The sequence below is a fragment of the Grammomys surdaster genome, unplaced genomic scaffold (genome assembly GCF_004785775.1).
Source record: "Grammomys surdaster isolate TR1022 unplaced genomic scaffold, NIH_TR_1.0 372, whole genome shotgun sequence".
NCBI classification, from domain to species: Eukaryota; Metazoa; Chordata; class Mammalia; order Rodentia; family Muridae; genus Grammomys; species Grammomys surdaster.
This window is the reverse complement of record NW_021604791.1, coordinates 5,921,679-5,940,378: the sequence shown is the minus strand read 5'-3', so window position 1 is coordinate 5,940,378 and position 18,700 is coordinate 5,921,679. Positions and strand designations below refer to the sequence as shown.

The 18,700-nt window shown below is 45.7% G+C and overlaps 1 protein-coding gene across 1 annotated transcript in view; it reads right to left on the bottom strand.

The window, feature by feature from the left end:
• Window positions 1-18,316, bottom strand: part of Igfbp7 (insulin like growth factor binding protein 7) — a 64,166-nt gene extending 45,850 nt beyond the window's left edge. The window contains exon 1 of the mRNA XM_028780834.1: window positions 17,817-18,316. Within this exon, the coding sequence (XP_028636667.1) occupies window positions 17,817-18,288 (472 nt within the window). The 5' untranslated portion in view covers window positions 18,289-18,316. The remainder of the gene's footprint in view (window positions 1-17,816) is intronic.
• Between the last annotated feature and the right edge of the window lie 384 nt (window positions 18,317-18,700).

Here is an 18,700-nt window from a genome sequence, read left to right as displayed (position 1 = left end):
AAGAAGAAGAAGAAGAAGAAGAAGAAGAAGAAGAAGAAGAAGAAGAAAAAGAAGTTGGGTGCCATCGAGCCTCAGTGATCAGCCGGCCACTCAATCACCAGGGGAGACAGCAGACATTGCAAATGCACTGTGCTCCGATGCTGTGGTGGAACAGGCTGTGAGTACTCAATGCATTGTGACTGACTACAGTTTCAGCTCGTGACGGCTTTTAGCACCACGTGACTCCTCATGAGTCGACGGGCGTCTATCTATCCACTCATGTTGTTGTGAGAGCCGTCTTCAGAATTCTTTTCACCTTGCAAAACTGGAACTCTGTATCCATTAAACACCTCCCCTAAACCCCTCATCTTTTGGTTCTGGTGGCTCCACCTATTCTGCCAAGGGGACTGAGTTCAGGGAGATGGAGAAACTCTTCTGCTGCCATTTCCCCACCAACACAGATTGAGACTGGAGTCTGTTCTAGAGCCCTCAGCTATGGTATGGTGTGGAACTCAGTAACTGCTCCCATTCTTAACTGAGGACCGAGTCATTCCTGATTCCTCTAGTGTTTGGCAGGGTGACAAGGTGCTCTCTTCTTCTCATTAAAGTGATGGACGAATGACATAGAAGGTGCTATCCTTACACCTTTCCAGGTTAATATGCAATGCAAGCTTCCGGAAGTCAGGTGCTGCTTACTCTTCAGTACTTGGCTAATGACTGGCAGGAAGAAGGATCAGATGCTCTCAAATGGATGCCGAGTAAGTACTTTATATTTTATCCCATAAAAACTAGTAGCAGGTTTCTTTACTATTTGGTCAGTCCAAGATAACTTGATAATATAGTAGTCCCCAAACTCTGCTTGTGAGTATTTGAAGAGAAAGGGGTGGCCCAGATGCACACAGAGTGTCAAACATCCGTTTGACATAGGTGCATACAAGGTAGTTAACTAAGTGGGTATGCAATCAGAGTTGTAGCTACTGTCACTTGACAGAATCAAAAGGAATGAAATCTTGCACGCATCCTTGGCTTTGTAGTCTTTTTTTTTTTTTTTTTTCCGAGACAGGGTTTCTCTCTGTAGCCCTGGCTGTCATGGAACTCACTCTGTAGACCAGGCTAGACTCGAACTCTCGAACTCAGAAATCCGCCTGCCTCTGCCTCCCAAGTGCTGGGATTAAAGGTGTGCACCACCACCGCCTGGCTGGCTTTGTAGTCTTAAGGATTCAAATTTGTCACTTCATTAATTTCTCTAACCATGGTCATGGCCATCGGAGACAAGAGTTCATGGTATTCTTTGGTAATACTACTTATGTAATCTGAAGAGGGAGATTGGAAGAGGACACGTGTCAATGATGAACGTATAAAACCAGAGAGGCATAAGTTGACAGTTTTTATAAACTAAAATACTGTGTCCACACGATGTTGCTATGCATAGTTGTTGCATAGTGTTTTGTTCACGAAAGAACTCATCAATCTAAAATAAACGTCACATTTCCATGAGAAACTACTGTGTACCACTTTCTCTGCTGCGGTTCTTAGAACAGAGGTATGCTGGTTTTTATGGGCTCAGTGGCTCTCCTTCTTATCCTGTGGATTTGAAATGTGTGTACTCAATGGTGAAATCTCTGCAGAGGACTCAATTTTATTCGAGTGGATTGAAAAGTAATTTGTCCACAGGTCCCCACTCGTCAGTGGCTAGGTGTTATTTTTAGAAAACACAAGGATTTATCTGCTTACCTCTTCTGATTTGCTTTACTTTTTGTGCCCCATTCCCAGGAAGTGAAATGACACATTGGTTATTTCATTTCATGAAGCAAACCACTCCAAGCAGTCTCGGACTTAGATTGCTTGTAATTAGCCAAGTTGATTACAGGGATTTGGGGCTGTATCATTTGAGCTGTATCAGACAGTGCCACTGCCCAAACTGGAATCATCTGAATTATTTTAATGTATCAAAGAACATCTGTTGATCCTCTAGATACTTTTCTTGAAAAGCACACATATGACCTTACAGAAGAAGTCTATACACTTTCTCCTGCTGGTAGTGATCTGTTACTGGGGATTTCAGAGATGAGCAGGAAGCTTAACAAAGGAAACCCACAGTAGGAGCACAAGCTGAAATATGTAGATTAAGAACTATAAACAAAGCCAAGAGTAGAGGCACACACCTGCAATCCTAGCACTCTAGAAACTGAAGCGGAGCCTCCTGAGCCACCAGCCTGGGCTCTGTACCAAGACCCTGCCAGAAAGAAAGATGGCAGATAGGCAGGCAAGCTGTAAATGAATGAAGAAGCATCTAGGACATACAGTAGGCTCTGGCACTCGGGAGGGGCAGGTTTGGGATTGAGTGTGGTGCTTATGCCTGCATTCACACCAACTCATCTGAATTCTTGGCTTGGCTGTATCTGTTTTCTGGTAACAGAAGCAGGGCTTGGGTATCCAGAGGCACTGCATCATGGTTGCCTACTTTATAAAGTACAGACGATACCCTATCACAGCCGCCTTCTGGGGATTAAACGGGCGATACTGCATACTCACCCACAGGGAAATTCTCATAAATCCCACTGTGCTGTTATGTTATCTCTCGGTCAAAGATGTGAAAAATTCTGCCGGAAGCCACAGGCAGCTTCCTCCGTGCAGGAAGTATCTTGTCAGCAGTGTTATTAGGAGGGATAGCGGCCTTACAGACTGTGCTGGAGACCGAAGCTCCAGAGGCAAAGGGGAATGAGACTCTACAGCCTCAGCCAGGACTCAAGGTCAGCTCCAAGGACAGGGATGGTCTTTGATTTTGGCAAAGCCCTCAGATATCTACCCTGTTAGTTTGTGGGGAGTGGTTGGACCTTTTTTGGTTGTTTTGTTTTCAGATACGGTCTTCCTATGTTGACTCTTCATCTTCCTGCCACAGATTTATGAGTGCTGGGGCAAAGTTAGCTTTTTTTTTTTTTTAAATAACAAAAAAGATCTTTAGTAAAAATAAAATATTAAATTTGCCTATATTCCCAGGACACGCAGAAGCTGCATAGCAGCTGAAGTTAATTAACAAGTATTTATAAATGTAGAATCTAAATCGATCCTGGTTTGTCCACAGGGAGAAACAGTAGACACTGAGTTGTTGGAGACTGACAGGAAGACAGCGTCCTCACTGTCCCAGCAGGCCACTGCACCTATTTAAAACTTTCCTTTTATTTCTGTTGGCAAGGAAACTAGACAGAGTGATGTAAATCTACTGTATATTTTTCTTAGCTTTTACCAAGGTATTTAAACACACCTCAAAAGTTAAAAAAAAATTATTCTTATGTGTATGGGTGTTTCAATTGAATGTGTGTCTGTGCCCTACCTGCACGTCTGGTGCCTGCTAGAGGCTAGGAGAAGGTGTTAGAGCCCCAGGAAATGGAGTTACAGATGTTTGTGAGCCGCTACATGGGTGCTGAGAATCAAGTCTGGGTCCTCTGGAAGAGCAGCCAGTACACTTGAGTGCTAAGCTATCTCTCTAGTCCCTAAAACAATCTTGAAGATTCTTTTGCATTAACATTCCATTATTAGTTCAATTATAAACAAACAAGAGTAAGATCCACTCCTTTCTACCCCCATATGCTATTTTGGGTGAAGCAATAATAAATTCATTTATAGACTATGCACTAAGACAGTTACTTATAAGCACCTATAGTATGCAATCAAGTTAAAACGTATCTGTTCATTATATGTACAGGTTACACGTATGACTATACCCTTGTTCATTTCTCCATCCCAGGAAAATATGCTTCTGGCGATGACTAGTAAAGTTACATGTATGTATGTATGTGTGTACATCCTTCATGTCTGTGTGTTTTTATTCACTGGACTTACACAAGGACTACCCTACTTTGAGTCTTACCATCTATTCTGCCTTTCTGCCCTTCCCAACCAATCAGAACAGACACTGGCTTTGCAGGATCCATACAGAGATGTCAGCATCTTTCTTGGGACACAAATTCCTTTTGGCACACAGTGCAACATGTACAAAAAGCAAGAACTGGGTAGGAATCAAAGGGCTAATTAGGAAGGGCTAATTATCAAAAGCCGATAGGAAGGCAGGAACAGGAGATGGGGGAGCAGTCCCCCATACAACCTTCCTGCAGACCTATGAAATAAGACTGGAAGTACTATTTGCAGGGGTTAATGGTCAGAAGGTCAAGGGTCAGGAAAAATCCAGCTTGCTATGGAACAATAAAGTCAGGGAGACAGTGTGTTTGTTGTTTGTGTTTGTGTGGCTGTTCTAACCCCCAAATGGTTCCTTAAACATCTGTCCTTGTCCACCATTATATTACGGTGGGATTTCAAAAGGAGGCCCATCTCACAAATGGTTTCTGCATTCAACATCCTTGCAAGGTCCCTACCGCTTGTTGGGATGGTCACTTCCGAATATCCTCAGTCTTCCTTTGCAGGGTTTACACTTGCAAACATTACCCTAAATTGAACCCTTACAGGATAGCCTTTAAACAGAACCATGCATACACAACAAGGTTCCCAGAATTCCTTTGTATTACCTCCAGGAGCAGCAGCTCAGTATTCACTAACTCCATGCTCGAAGCAAACTAATAGGACACACACTAATAGTAAATAACAACCAGATATCATAGTTGTGTCCTCTGTTGCTGCCATCTAACTGAAGGGGAAGGGAGCCTAGATGACCTTCTCAGGAGGCTAAATGTCCTAACATTGCTGATCGCTCAAAACAGAACTCAGGCAATCTCCATGTCCACTGGTGAGGTTGACAGCATCAAAGAACAATGCTGAGAATGTGTCAATCAGAAGGGTCCCAGCTGAGTGACAAGAGATTCCCCTCTAGGCCGGTGGGTAGGGCCCTCTAAGTTGAGTGGAGCTACCTGTCCTATTAGAGATTCCAGGGAGGTGATAGTTAATATAGTCCAGATAGAAGTGAAGAAGGTTGTTCTTCTTCCCAATAGGGCGCCTCAAAAATCCACCTTCATTGTTCATGCATTTGCTCATTCGGTAGCTACCACATCCCAAGGTTTTGTGACACTGGGGGACTCAGTGGTGAGGAAAGCAGATAAAAACCTGAGGCTCAAGGAAGGCACGCTCTGGAAAAACAACCAGCAGGCTGGATCACGTGGGCTTAGGTAAATTCTCAAGTGCTGTGATACCAACAGAAGTAAACACATTTCCACTTTGTCCAAACAGGTGAGAGCACTGAACTAGCCAGGAGGAAAGACAGGGGCAAGCCCTGAGCTGCCTGCAACATGAGAGGCCATTACTTGTTTCAAGAGCCTCCATTTACTATGGTGGACAAACCGCATCCTGAAAAGTCTCTTGGCTGTAAAACACTGAATTCTGGGCAGACAGAGCAAATACTGCCCCATCATATAAGAATTTCCCTAAGAATGAGAGTCCCCTATAGTCATGGGAAATCACTTTAAAACAATAATAGTTCTAGGCTCGGGCAGGACATTAAATCATCTGGAAAGTGTTTATGAGTTCCTTGGCTCAGCTCACGTTCAGACCAATTAACTCAGAATCTTGGAGTGGAACTCATGCCTAGCCTTCTGTGACTCACCCCGGGCGAGCAGACCAGCTAAGGACAACTGCCCCAGACGGTGAGGTGGCCTTGTACCTGGGAAGGGGCAGGTCATAGTGCTCTGACAAGTTCACTCAGCTCGCAGTGCCGGGTCTGCAAAGCCAGTCGTTTTCTTAGCCCTCCTATCGGCACCCTCATTTCTAGTGCACACTTGACAGTGCGTGTTATCATCTCTCAGACACAGGCAGCCGACCTAAGTGGGCACCTCCTGACTCTAAATACGCTCATTTACAGTTGAATGTTTTCATTTTTTTTTTTCAAACGGGCTCCGGCTAAGCTGAGGCTACACGTGTAGGTCAGAGAACAGAAACACAGTGAAGGAACTACTATATTTTTTTTTATCAGCAAGACTCTAAGAGCCGAAGATAATGCCCAGCGTGTGTGTGCCCCCTGGCATTGATGGTGTTCTTCATTTTCCAGACTGTGTTTTTATTCACTGTCCTCGATGAAGCTGATAGTTTAACTAGATAGATAGACAGACAGACAGACAGATAGATAGGCTCAGACGACAGGGAAGAGGCATAAAGGACCTCTCTGACTCCAGAGTGCACATGCGTAAGTTCTGTGCTGTATTTGTGCACATACCAGGCAGGTCTTGCCTGCTGTAGCACACTATGATCATATCATAAGAAGTGAAAGCTGGTAGACACGGTCTGGTGTCAGCCCTGAAGTCCTGTTATACCTACATCGCCATGGGCTGGGAGCTGTCTCCCCCACTTTAGGGCTTATCCTGATTGAGGCTGTAGGTTCCAGTTGATGGATGGAGTGCACAAGGATCCTAAGCTCTCTGAAAAACTTTCCTGGGGTGTTGTTAAGAAAAGGAGGGGTAACGCCCACTTGTGGATGTTGTCTACGGAGCCTCCAGCTTGTCCGGGAGAGAGGCATGCTGAGTGTTTGCTTACCGGTGCTTTTATAGGGGTGGGTCAGGCATGGCTCTGGAATCTGGTGACTTAGGCAACAGAGCTGAGCAAAGCTCACCACTTAAAACACTACTGCAGCTCTGTAACTCGCCAAGGACCGGGTTTGATGGAGTGGAGGGGGGGAAGCCTATTTCTCTGAGCTCAGCTAGACAAGAAAAAGGGGCAGCCTGCAATGATGGGCCAGGCAGAATGGATAAAAAGAAAAAGGCCTCCGAGGAGAGAGCATTTGGGTGGTCGAGAGGCAGTGGGAGGTTCCCTTTGCCTCCTCTATGAGTTTAGAAAGACCAGCCTGGCCCTGCCTTGCCAGTTACCGGTGAACCAAAAGCTCCATGATACACAAAGAGGAGTCGGATCCACTCTACTCTACCACTCTGAACCTCTGATCCGAGACACACCTGAGCCCACAGGGGCTTCTAGCTCTGAAGCCCAGGCTTGTTAAACATTGGGTAGCATCTTTATCTCTGCCCTAGCTTGCCCTCTGCAGCCGGGCTTAGCATCTTTAATAAGGGGCCACACTGCAGGACCCTACTCCTTGATGTCTGTACTCAGAGAAGCATGCATTTCATTTTTCCATCAAAAGCTGGTGGCTTCCTGAGGGGTTCCTTTTGGAAGCCAAGGTTGCCATCTAATAGCTGAAGCCATGATTGAAATTCCCCTTTGGATCCCCGAGTTCTGAAAACCCCCATGGAGAATGAACCAGGTTGGAGTCCTGCAGGCCTGGGCTGCCCTGACACATTCCTGAAGCTTCGTTTCTGTGTGGGCCCTTTCAAAAACCCTTTGGAAAGTTCCAGGAGATCCATTTCTTGATAAATGTTTTCATCTCTGCCTGGAGTGGAGCCAGAAGAGAGCAGAGCAGATGTCAGATCCAAAGCCTCTCCGACTCCACCACTTGACCGCTGGCTGCTAATCTGTGCTGATGTAAATGAAATAGATGCCTGGGAAACATTTCTAATTCAAGGGAAGGCAAGCTGTGATAAAACTCATCACTTAATATGCTGACTTAAAAAAAAAAAGGCAAGCAAGCTCCGGTAGAAGCTGGAGATGTCCCTTCTCCTGAAAACACCGTGAGAAACAGGGCAAGGGTGGTTAGCACGCCAGTGCCTGGTAGAATATAAAAGCGCTAGTTTTTTTCTTTTCTTTTTTTTTTTTATTCTTTCAAGAGTCAAAATGGAATATCGAATTGAGTTCTCAAATTTTTTCTATGAATTTTTCCCTCTACGTCTTGTCAAGAGTCTAACACTCGGGCTGAAGAGGTGGCTCAGCGGTTAAGAGCACTGGCTGCCCTTCCACAGAGAGGTTCCATGTGGCAGCTCAAAGCTGTTGGTCATCCCAGTTCCAGGGTATCCAAAATCCTCATGCAGACAAACATGCAGGCAAACCACCAATGCACACGAAGTGAGAATACATTTAAAAAGACTCTAATGTCACCACTATCAACAATTAGGTTTCAATACCTACAAATGCAAATTAATGCGTAACAGCCTCGATACCCGCGCACCACCCTTAGGTGTGGAGTAGATATTCAAGTTGGGGAAAATGACAAGAAAGCTGAGAGATGCTGGGATTACAGTACGCAAATCATCCCGTGAAGGAGGAAGCCGAAACTGTACCACTCCCCACTGTTCCACACAAGTTGTGACAACTGCCTTTTTACAGTAGCCAGTTCTGAGAACCTGTCCGTTTGCCTTGGCCTCGGCCTTATGGACACTAACTGTGGCTGATGAGGATAATCACACCTCATGAACGGGCCTTTGTCAACGCTAGGTTACTCAGTCTGTTTTACCTGCCTTGAACCATTCTTAGTTTTCAGAGGCAAGACTTCTGCATTACTTTGGCCTGCTTCTGGGAACAGCAGGATTTCCTATCTGGATTTCCTGGACAGCTCTGCTCCCTCCCCTCACCTCCCCCCCCCCCCCCCCCACCTTTTGCTGGGGTGGAGATGTTGAAGGGGTGGAGCCTGCCGTAAACTCCAGCTGTGGCTAGTTAATCTTGTCCTCTGTGAACCCAGAAAGCAATTCGGCACATTAGCTTTTTCAAAAGGGTCAGATCTTTTTGTTGTTGTTGTTGTTTTCGTTGTTGTTTGTTTGTTTTTGTTTATTTGTTTGTTTTGTTTTTTTGCCATTAATTAAATTTGGGATAAGATGCGATTCAACTCTTTAACACATATACATTTCAAGTAAAAAGGAGACATGCTCCTCCAGTCTCCCATTACTCTGGCTTTCTTCTCTTGTTCCATCAGTGTCCTGGTATACGGTGTATGTAGGGGTGCTCTTCACGATAGGCAGTTTGAGTGCCTCTACCCTGACCCCATTCCTAAACAGTAAAGGATATCTAGGGACATCTTTACTATTACCTAAAGTGACCGGGCCCATGAATTACTGGGTATATCTAAGTTTCTATCACTTTCAAAACTTGAAAAGTGACCTTTCTGATCTTGTCACTCATAAGCTCCCAGAGAGAGCGTCAGTCATGGATCTCCCTGGCTTAATTCTTTTGACAGGAATCCAGTCTTTCCTTTCTACTGGTTCCTAAGAAGATGTTTGTGCTGTAGTTAAAGGCGTAGAGGCTAAGTCAGAACCCATATGGGGTAGCTGCAGGCAGAGGAAGCTCACAAGCTAATCCACTGGGAGGCAGATTTGAGAACCAGGGAGGCCTACTGCCCTTGGACGCTACCCAGAATGAGAGAAGCCAGCTGCCCTTGGACTCCAACCAAGGGCATTGTGTCAGTGAGCTGTCCAAAAGAACACCCGTATAAGGCAGTTTCTTCTAGAAGGCAAGTCTCTGGTGGACCCTTCTAGGGTCAGGACAGAAATCATACTAAGGATGTCTGTAACACTGCCAAGCTCCATCATTCCATCTCAGAGCTGACCAAGGAGGAGGATAAAGCAGTGACAGCCTCCTCCACTCTGCCCTCCTAACGGAGGTCATTTCTCAGCTCCCACACAACCACTGCAGCATCCATGCTACCGGCTTCTTCCTGCTGTGTGATCTGAATGTGCCTGTGGCTATTTAATTTAGGCTTTTAAAGTCTGTTTCCTTGAAGAACTACAGAATGGGCACTTGCCATTTAATAGCCAATTCCCAAACTAGGTAGACTGTACCTTGTTCTCTGGAGCGCTTCTCTCTAGAACAGCGGTTCTCAACCTGTGGGTTGTGACCCCTTCGGGGGGGTCCCATGTCAGAGACCCTGCATAACACATATTTACATTACGATTAATAACAGTAGCAAAAGTACAGTCATGAAGGAGCGATGACATGGTTTTACGGTTGGGGGTCACCACAACATGAGGAACTGTATTACAGGGTCACGGCGTTGGGAAGGCTGAGAACAAATGCTCTAAAGTCCTTTACCCCTTCTTCAAAGTTGCCTGTCCCCTTTCTAAAGCTACCCCAGGAGCTCAACACTTTCCTACAATTTGGTGATTGAAACAGAATCAAGTGATAAGCAAGAATTAGTGATCTGCTTACCGTTCTAGAAGATTCTATGTTTAACAAGGGCAAACAAGGCCAAGAAAGTTATAAAACGATAGAGGCATTATTATTGGGTTGGGGCAGGTTTTTTTCAACATAATATATATATATTTTTATCGATTATTTGGGAACTTTGTACACCTGAATCACACTCACTTTCCAGTCCTCTCAGGTCTGTTCCCCCACCCTTGTGACTCTCCCCAATCCCAAGGAGAAGGAGGAGGAGGAGGAGGAGGAGGAGGAGGAGGAGGAGGAGGAGGAGGAGGAGAAGGAAGAAGAGGAAGAAGAAGAGGAAGAGGAAGAAGAAGAGGAAGAGGAAGAAGAAGAGGAAGAGGAAGAAGAGGAAGAAGAGGAGGAGGAAGAGGAGGAAGAGGAACAGGAAGAGAAGAAAACCAAGTCCAAGTTATGTTGCCCATATATGTACTGGAGCATGGTCAAACTCCCAGTGGCTAGCCCCTTAAACAAAACTGAGTCCTTCCCCTCCTGCACCCTCACTAATTGTGAAGAGCTGCACTTCAGGATCCTTATCACAGTTTTAATGTATTCTCTTCATGGCTTTCTGCCTAGGCTGTTACGTTTGGGGGGAATGGGTTGGGGGAAGGGGTGGTCACAGAATCCCTGTATGTCTCCTTCGAAACCATGAGTCTGCAGTCACTGACCCTCTCATAGGCAACTTTCCCCCTTCCCTCTGTTTCTCTGATCTGAAAGCAAGGACAGAGGGTGATGGTGGAATGTAATTCAGAGGCAGAACTGGCTGGTACGCAAGCAGTATCAGGCTTTGTAAGACAGTGTTCAGAAGCAGAGGCAACACTGGGCACTCCCTGGTAAACACAGCCTGTCATGGCAAGTTAGGGTCTCGGGTCTTCTTTTTCTTTCTTTCTTTTTCTTTATAAATAATTTATTTATTTTTTCTCAAATCGTAATTCATTCACACAGGGGTTATAAACACAGAAAGGCAGGGTGTGGGGAAGGGGATGACACTGGAGTGTGGGTGTTCAGGGGGAATACAGATACCTCTCAGAACCGGGTATCAGCTGGGTGAAGGTTCAGGGGACAGGTCATTGTGACTCTGCCTATGACTCGCTTGTCCTTATCTAAGTTGGCATTCTTAGATATTTTTCTAATTGTCACTTGTGTTCTTTGACTAACCTCTCTTCAATTCTTCCTATACCAACTTCACCTTCCACCTCTGTAAAAAAAAAAAAAAAAAAAAAAAAAAAGGACCTTCTGCTCTCTGCTCCTGTGAGTTTGACATTTTAAGTTTCTATGTAGAAACAAGATCATGTGGTATTTGTCTCTTTGAGTATAGCTTATTTAAAATAGCCTTCCAGGTTCATCCATGCTGTCACAAATGACAAGATCTCCTTCTTTTGTAGTTCTCTTTTGTCTGACTCCATTCATTCCCCCATACTAGCTCTTCTTCAGCTATTTATTTATTTATTTATTTATTTATTTATTTATTTATTTATCTCAACCAGGATATCACTCCCCCAAGAAGTCATTATTAGCTCTTTCCCCCTCCTCAGCATAAATCTGTTTTTTTTTTCAAGACAGAGTTATCTTAACAAAACATTCCATTGACATGTCCGGTCTCAAGATAAACCAGTCCCCTAACAAGTTCATTGGCTGTTGGAATTCCTCTGTTTCACCTTCCAGCGGAGTCCCTGGGTTCATTCAAGGACAGGAACAACACAGTAGCATTTACACAACGCAACCCCACAGTAAGTTTAAACTGAATTCCTTAAGGAAAGGGTTTGAAATTTGCCAAATAAACCTCACTGAAGCTTTTTTTTGCTTTTTTTTTTTTTCCTTTTTTACTTACAACACAGCTCCCGGACCTGATGGTAGCTACCAACGTGATATGAGAGTCTGAGAATTTGGTGGAAAGTGACCATAGTATCAGAGCTCAAAAATGGCTGAGTGCAGTGTCAGATAAATTCTCAGCTTAGACTTCAGGAAGGCAGAAGCATAAAGTGGAGGCAGGTGTGTGTATGTGGTATGGTGTGTAAGGGCACACAGCAGGAAGCCCACTGTCCACATTCCCAGAGGAAGGCATTTCCCCCAGGGTCTCCTCTGACTGACTAACAAACATGTACCAAGCTCTAACTGTTGGCCAGATACTGTGTTTGAAAGGCATTATAAGACAGAGGCTGGCCTTTATTCTAGGAGAAAGACAGGCATTTAAGGAGATGGCGGGATGGTCTATATGGCATAACTTACAGCCCGGCTCCCCCTCAGATCTGTCTGTGCTCTTTGGCTCATGGTACTGCCCCACCCACCCCACTCAGTACCTGCTTCACTCACCCCTGACCTCCATCTCATTCCCCCGCTGTATATTCTTCAGAGTACACACAACTATGTAAAAGTATCATTCATTTCTGTGTAAAGTTTACACTGAAGTAAGAAACTGTGTCTGTTTCTTCAAAGTTGCTTACCCTGAGACTAGAAGAAGGTTGGGGGATTCTTTCATTCATTAGTCCATTCAAGTACTGATCTGGGCCCTTGGAGATTTGGGTTCTCTGGGTGACAAAGATTCTCTTGTCATCTAGAGCTAACTTTCTGGTTGAGCGATGGCACCAATCTTCATCCAGTGGTTTCTACAGTTACTTTTGGTGGCATTTAATCATCATAAAACCCTGTGATATAACGATAACCCCATTCTACAGGTGAGGAACCCTACGGTCATATAGGTCATGAAAGAACAAAGCTAGTGGTTCATGGTAGAGTCAACATTCATATCCAGGGAGTCAGGTCTACAGTGGACTGTCAGCTATGGGACCTTTGTACAAATACACAGCATGGACCCAGCAAGAATTTCTTGATGTTGAACAGTACTAGGAGAATAATAACACTCTAATGGAGCAGGAGAAAGTCAGCTCTTACAGAGAAAGGGACAAGAGTTCCAAGAGAGGGTATGTGTCTGTTTCTGTATGTCCCTGTGTGTGTATCCCTGTTTGTGTGTGTGTGTGTATGTGTCTGTCTGTCTGTCTGTACGCAGGAGGCACTCTAGGCAGAAGGCACAGCATTTCCAGAGGCATGCAGAACAGCAGCCATATAGTGTAGCAGGAGCATAGGGAGACTGGAGGGAAGAGCTCAGATGGAACTGCACTGTGAAGACCCTTCTATTGCCTGAGTGACACTTCAAACTGAGCCATGGAAGAAATAGGAAGAGAGACTGGGTGGTGGCATTCTGGGTCCACCAGTAAAATATCGAAGGGTGAGAAAATGGTATCCAAATATAACAGAGTAACTAGCTACATGGGTGCCGAGGGACTCAGATTTAAGGGACAGTAAGCAAAAGGTCTGAGAATGGAAATAGAAGAGCATCATTTTCTGTCCCAACATCATGACTTTATGATGTTTCCCATCATCTCAGTTCTGATTCTTTTTATTAAACTGAATTGTCAGCCCCCCTTCCGGTCAGCCAATGACCCCAGTGAATTCTACTGGCACTCAGTTCACAGGGACGGCTCCAAGACTCGAGATTATTAGCTCATTATCTTTCTAACAGATTTTCAAGCAGATGGCTTCGCCTTCAACTACAAAAAATACAGAACCAAGCAGGACAAGCGCTCTCCAGAAGGCATTAAATGGTAGTTTCAGTGAAGAGCCACACCAGGAGCTGCTCCAGGGATCTAGGGAAAGTGCTCTGCCATTTGTAACCAGTACGCACTTCCTTCACCGTCAAGACCGGATTTGCTCTGTGCATCCCCAGCTATACACAGCTGAAGCTGGCTAGCTGCTCAATAAATATTATGCTTAATGAAAACAGAGGAACAGAATGTAGACAGCCTATTTCACCGGGGCTGACTTCTGCAAAAGTAAACCTTCTTTCCCTCATTGTAAACACAATGCAAGTTTCTTTTGGGGGAAAGAAATGGCTAGAAGAAGGAAGGAAATATATTTTTATTCTCTGCAAAGACCCAGTGCTGAATGGTACATAAGTAAGTGGTACTCTGGCCATTTAGCTTTCGTTGTTGTCAAAACTATACCTAGGACCCCAAATAAGTACATGATCACTTACTCTCCTTTGCTGTGGAAAGGTTTTCTGGAGCTCTCTGCCCTCTCCTGTTCTCTCTGGCACCCTCCTGCTAGAACCTTAGAACCCAGCCCCCTTGTCTGTCAGAGTAGGGCGGAGAGATGGAAGTCTGGTTTATGTCAAGGTTTCCAGTTTTAGATGCTGTTTCTCACCATCTTCCTGAGCATAAAGATGAAGCCAGGCTGTAGCCTTAAAGTGGTTTGCAGCCTGGAGAGGGACCAAAGAGCTGGGTGACCCTGGCAATGAGGCAGACTGGACGTGTTCATTCTTATTTCTCCATCATACTGTGTGAGCATTGAGAGAAGGAAGCAGCAAGAGACAAACTGATAAAATTCTACACACACACACCCAAAGACAGGAAAAGAGAGGGGTACAACTTGGGAGGAGGAAGTAAAGTGGGGAGAGGGGAAGGGAGGGTAACAATGAGGTAAATACAGTAAAACTCCATTTGAGCAGGACAGATGGCTCAGTGGTTTAGAGCACTGACTGTTCTTCCAGAGGTCCTGAGTTCAATTCCCAGCAACCACATGGTGGCTCACAACCATCTGTAATGGGATCCGATGCCCTCTTCTGGTGCGTCTGAGGACAGTGATAGTGTACCCATATACATCAAATAAATAAAACTTAAAAAAATAAAAATAAAAAAATAGCATTTGTTGGCTGTATGGTTTTCTATGTTAACTTCTACTGGCATTAAAAGGTGTGCATGTTGAATGCTAGTCTTAAACACACAAATGTCCCAATGTAGTTCTCACCAGGTTTGTCACCAACATGACTTTTCCTTTTAATGAATGTTCAAATCTATAAATGATAAACTGTTCTTAAGGCCTGATCAGAGGTGGGGGAGGTGCTGAAGATGCAGTTCTATGGTAGAGCATTTGGCTAGTGTGTGCAGGTTCAAATAAGGCAGGTCTGGTGGAGTAGACCTGTAACCCCAGCTCTTTCAAGTCTGGGGCTGGGCGATCACAAGTTTAGCCTTGCCTGAGCAACTTAGGAAGATGCCGACTCCAAAGTGAAAAGGGGGGTGGGCTATAGCTCAGTAGTAGAGCACTTGTGCAGGATACTTGAAGCCCTAGCTTCAACCCTTAGTTACCACCATCACCCCAACTCTCAAAAACAAAACAAAACCTAACTTGAAATTCACCAGAAAGGTTTAATCCGGGGTCAAGGTCAGGTGTCAGAATCCTGACAAGGTCAGGGTTTGAGATGACCTCATTTAATCTTCTAGCAGTCTTTACAGTTCCTTTCTTGGCCTCCTTCCTTATATACTTAACCCTGTTGTGTTCCCTTCACAACAGTGTGTCAGTGAGTGTTGAGTCCTGAGGGTTTCTGGAATGTGGGCAGCTCTTGTCAACAGCTATAGCAAAGACACTTGGCATTTGGGTGGAACATGCAGAGGCATTTCCCCCTTCCACCATGAATTTACGGCATGGCTTTAGTTCAAATGTGAGCCGAGTGTTGTGGCACAGGCCTTTAATTCCAGCAGGCAGAGGCAGAAGGATCTCTCAGTGCAAGGCCTGCTTGACCTAGCTTCAGGCCAAAGCTTAAGTAGTGAGACTCACCTTAAAATAGCAAACAACCCCCAAGAATGAATGTGACAGATGTGATGGATACTTGCTGGTGAAAGGCACTGTCTACCTTTTTCTGTTTGAGCGCACTAAACTCCATAGAGCCTTAGGACCTGACGTAGACCTTCTCTTTGGGTAGATGGGTTACATGCCCACACACACTAGGCTGACACAAGCTTAGCCTTGGTGCTAAGCTCTGGATCCCTCTCTGTCAGTCTTGGGTTAAACATACTCTCTAGGTGAGGTGGGATGACGAGCCTTCTAGTTTGGCTTAAGTTAGCTGCTCTTGCTTCATCCTCCCCCTTGGGGTTCAGTGGGGACAGCTGTATGGATATTGAGTAATTTATTGAAATGCTGCCTTCCTCCACCTCATTCTATAGCCTCTGTGGCCCCCTCATTTCTCTAGGCAGGGGATACTTCTCTCATTTGACTTGTGGACAGCTCCTCGGGGTCCTAGCCCCGAATTGCCAGTCTGCACACAGTATATGACATTGGACTCTTGCTACGGAAGTGAATGCCCTATGAACTGTCCTGGCCAGTATGGGAAAGGGGGAATGATATTTATTTTTACATTGTATATATTTTGTCATGGTTTGCTGATTCCCTGCTGTTTCACTGAGAGCGACAATTACCTCAATAGTTAGCTTGATACTGTGTGTTGGATAATTTTTTGAAAGAACTTTTTAAAAAGTTTTTTTGATCTTTGGAGATCTGTAGATTTATTTCCATATGAACTGGTTATTTTGTATAAAGTACATTGTTTAAAATAAAAATAAAAAAATAAAAAAATAAAGGTACATTTATGAAATGTCATAACAAATCCTATCATTTTGTATAATTAAGAAATTATTTTTATTAATTATAAAATGATATGAATTATACTGTTGTATAAATATGTAATATGTAAATAATATACAACACATACAAATATGTAGTATAATATATATAATAAAATAGAAAATAATAAAAATTAACAAAGTAAACTCTCCACAGATGAGGAAACATCACTTGGGAAGTCACCAGGCTAATCTGCTCTGATAGGGCAAAGATGCCTGATTCTGAGACTCTGGGAAAGAAGTTTCCCCTTGGGGTGTTTATAAGAAACTCTCAATATTTGGAATGAATTCTTAATGTGCATTTCCCTTCATGATGTGACTGTCGTGCCAAAGAGGAAAATGGCCGTTTTCGTTGGAAACGGATATTTGGTCTGTGAGTTTTATAAATGGGAGGTGATAATACTGTAAACAGGGAACTGTGAGTTACACCATGTAAGGTTTTCAATTGGAAACTTTGAGGCGAATGGCACACAGCCTATTTGCATATGGGTTTCTGGGAAAAGCTGTAAAGAAAGGACTGCTCCTTGCAAAGTCTGGAGAAAGCCTGAACTGTGCTCAAGAAGCAGCGGCTGACTTTCCTTCCCTCCCCTCCCACCTTGGCTGAGGCCAGGGCAGCAGCTGCCAGCTCAGGGCTCTAACTTTCCCTCAAAACGACTGCTCACGGAAAATGTTATTTCAGGCTCTAGAGTTAAAGTTTTCTGATTTCTTTTTTCCTTCCAACCTCAGACTTTATTTTTTCCAACTTCATTTGTGTAAGTTTGGATTAGTATGGGATACAATAGACAAACACAATGCCAAAGCCATTCCTGCGGAACCTGGCATCCTGTGGACAAATTATGAAAAAACATAACCAGGGCCCAAGAAGAAAAACAACATGATCAGAGGGTTCACATCAAAGCGTTCGTGTTTCTTTTTACCCCCAAGTATTAACCTCTAGCTAGGTTACCGTTTGATAATTGGAAACTCCAGTACTTGAATATTAATATGAATTTCAACTTGAAAAAATTTATCTGGTTACTAAATCGACTTTCTGAAAGCTTCTGTATTTCTCTGCTAACCCCAAAGGGGTGCTAACACCCTTTGGGTGTGTATCTCTTTGTACACACCCAAAGGAACGAAAGAATGACGAGAAAAGGTTTTCAAGAGTGTAGAGGCTTTGAGACTTGCCCTGCAGGCTAGTTGGGTAAACTGTGTCTAGGAGTCCCGGACAATCTTTTCTATATTTATACCCGTTACTGCGATTTCTCACTTTCTTGGCGCACACAGGCAACTCCAAATAAAACCATCCCAAGAGAGCCAAGGGGAGGCGTTTCCCCTGGCTCGGGACACACCGGGCAGCCATCAACTCCTCCCTCCCGCGGGTCTCCAGGGATGCTCTGCGGAGGCGGGAGGTGGGGGTGGGGAGTGGGCGGGGAAGGCGCTGGTGCCCACCTTGCTCGCAGGTGCCCTTGCTGACCTGGGTGATGGCCTTCTCCCCGCGGCTCTCGGCGCGCAGGCTGGCGGCGCGCAGCTGGCAGCCGCTGGGGTAGGTGATGCCGTCGCTGCCGCACACCGGGTAGCGGCTCTTGCACACGCACACGGCGAGGGTCGCGGGTCCGCCGGCTGCTGCCCCGGCTTTACCCTTCCGCCTCTTGCGGCTCTTCACGCACTCCATGCCCGGCGCGCAGTGCCCCCTGCCGGCCGCGCCGCCCCCGCACGGCTCGCCCTCGCCGCGAGCGCACACCGGGCAGCAGCCGCACGCGTCGCGGGTCTCACCCAGCGGGCAGCCGAGCGGGGGCAGCGCGGGGCAGGAAGCCGGCACGCACGGGCCGCAGGCATCCGAAGAGGAGGAAGAGGAGAGGGGCAGGAGCAGGAGCAGCAGTCCGGCTGCACCCAGCAGCAGGGCGCGCGGCGGCCGCTCCATGATGGAGAAAGCTGGACGCGAGCGCGAGTGAGCAGCCCCGGTCCCCGAGGCCAACTCTTAAAGCGGCTGCCCCGCCCGGCGCTCCGCAGGAGCCCTCCCCGGGGCGGGGAGTCTGCCCGCTCCGCCCGCCCGCGATCCGGCCTCCCGCCGTCGCTGTCGTGGGCATCTTCGCTGCCCTGGCAACCCCATCCCACGCCCAGCACACGCACTGGCCAGCTCCCGCTCAGCCCCTGCCCCTGTCCTCACTCTCCAGCACTAGAGAGAACGCGCTGCCCGCTTCTTCTCCTTTCCAGATTCTGCATTTTTTTTTAAAACCTTTTTAACAACTAGGACTTTATGAGAATGCACTGTTTACTCCATTACATTCTCATGGGCCTAGGAAACCTGAGTGCTTTGTGGTTACTCTTTTAAG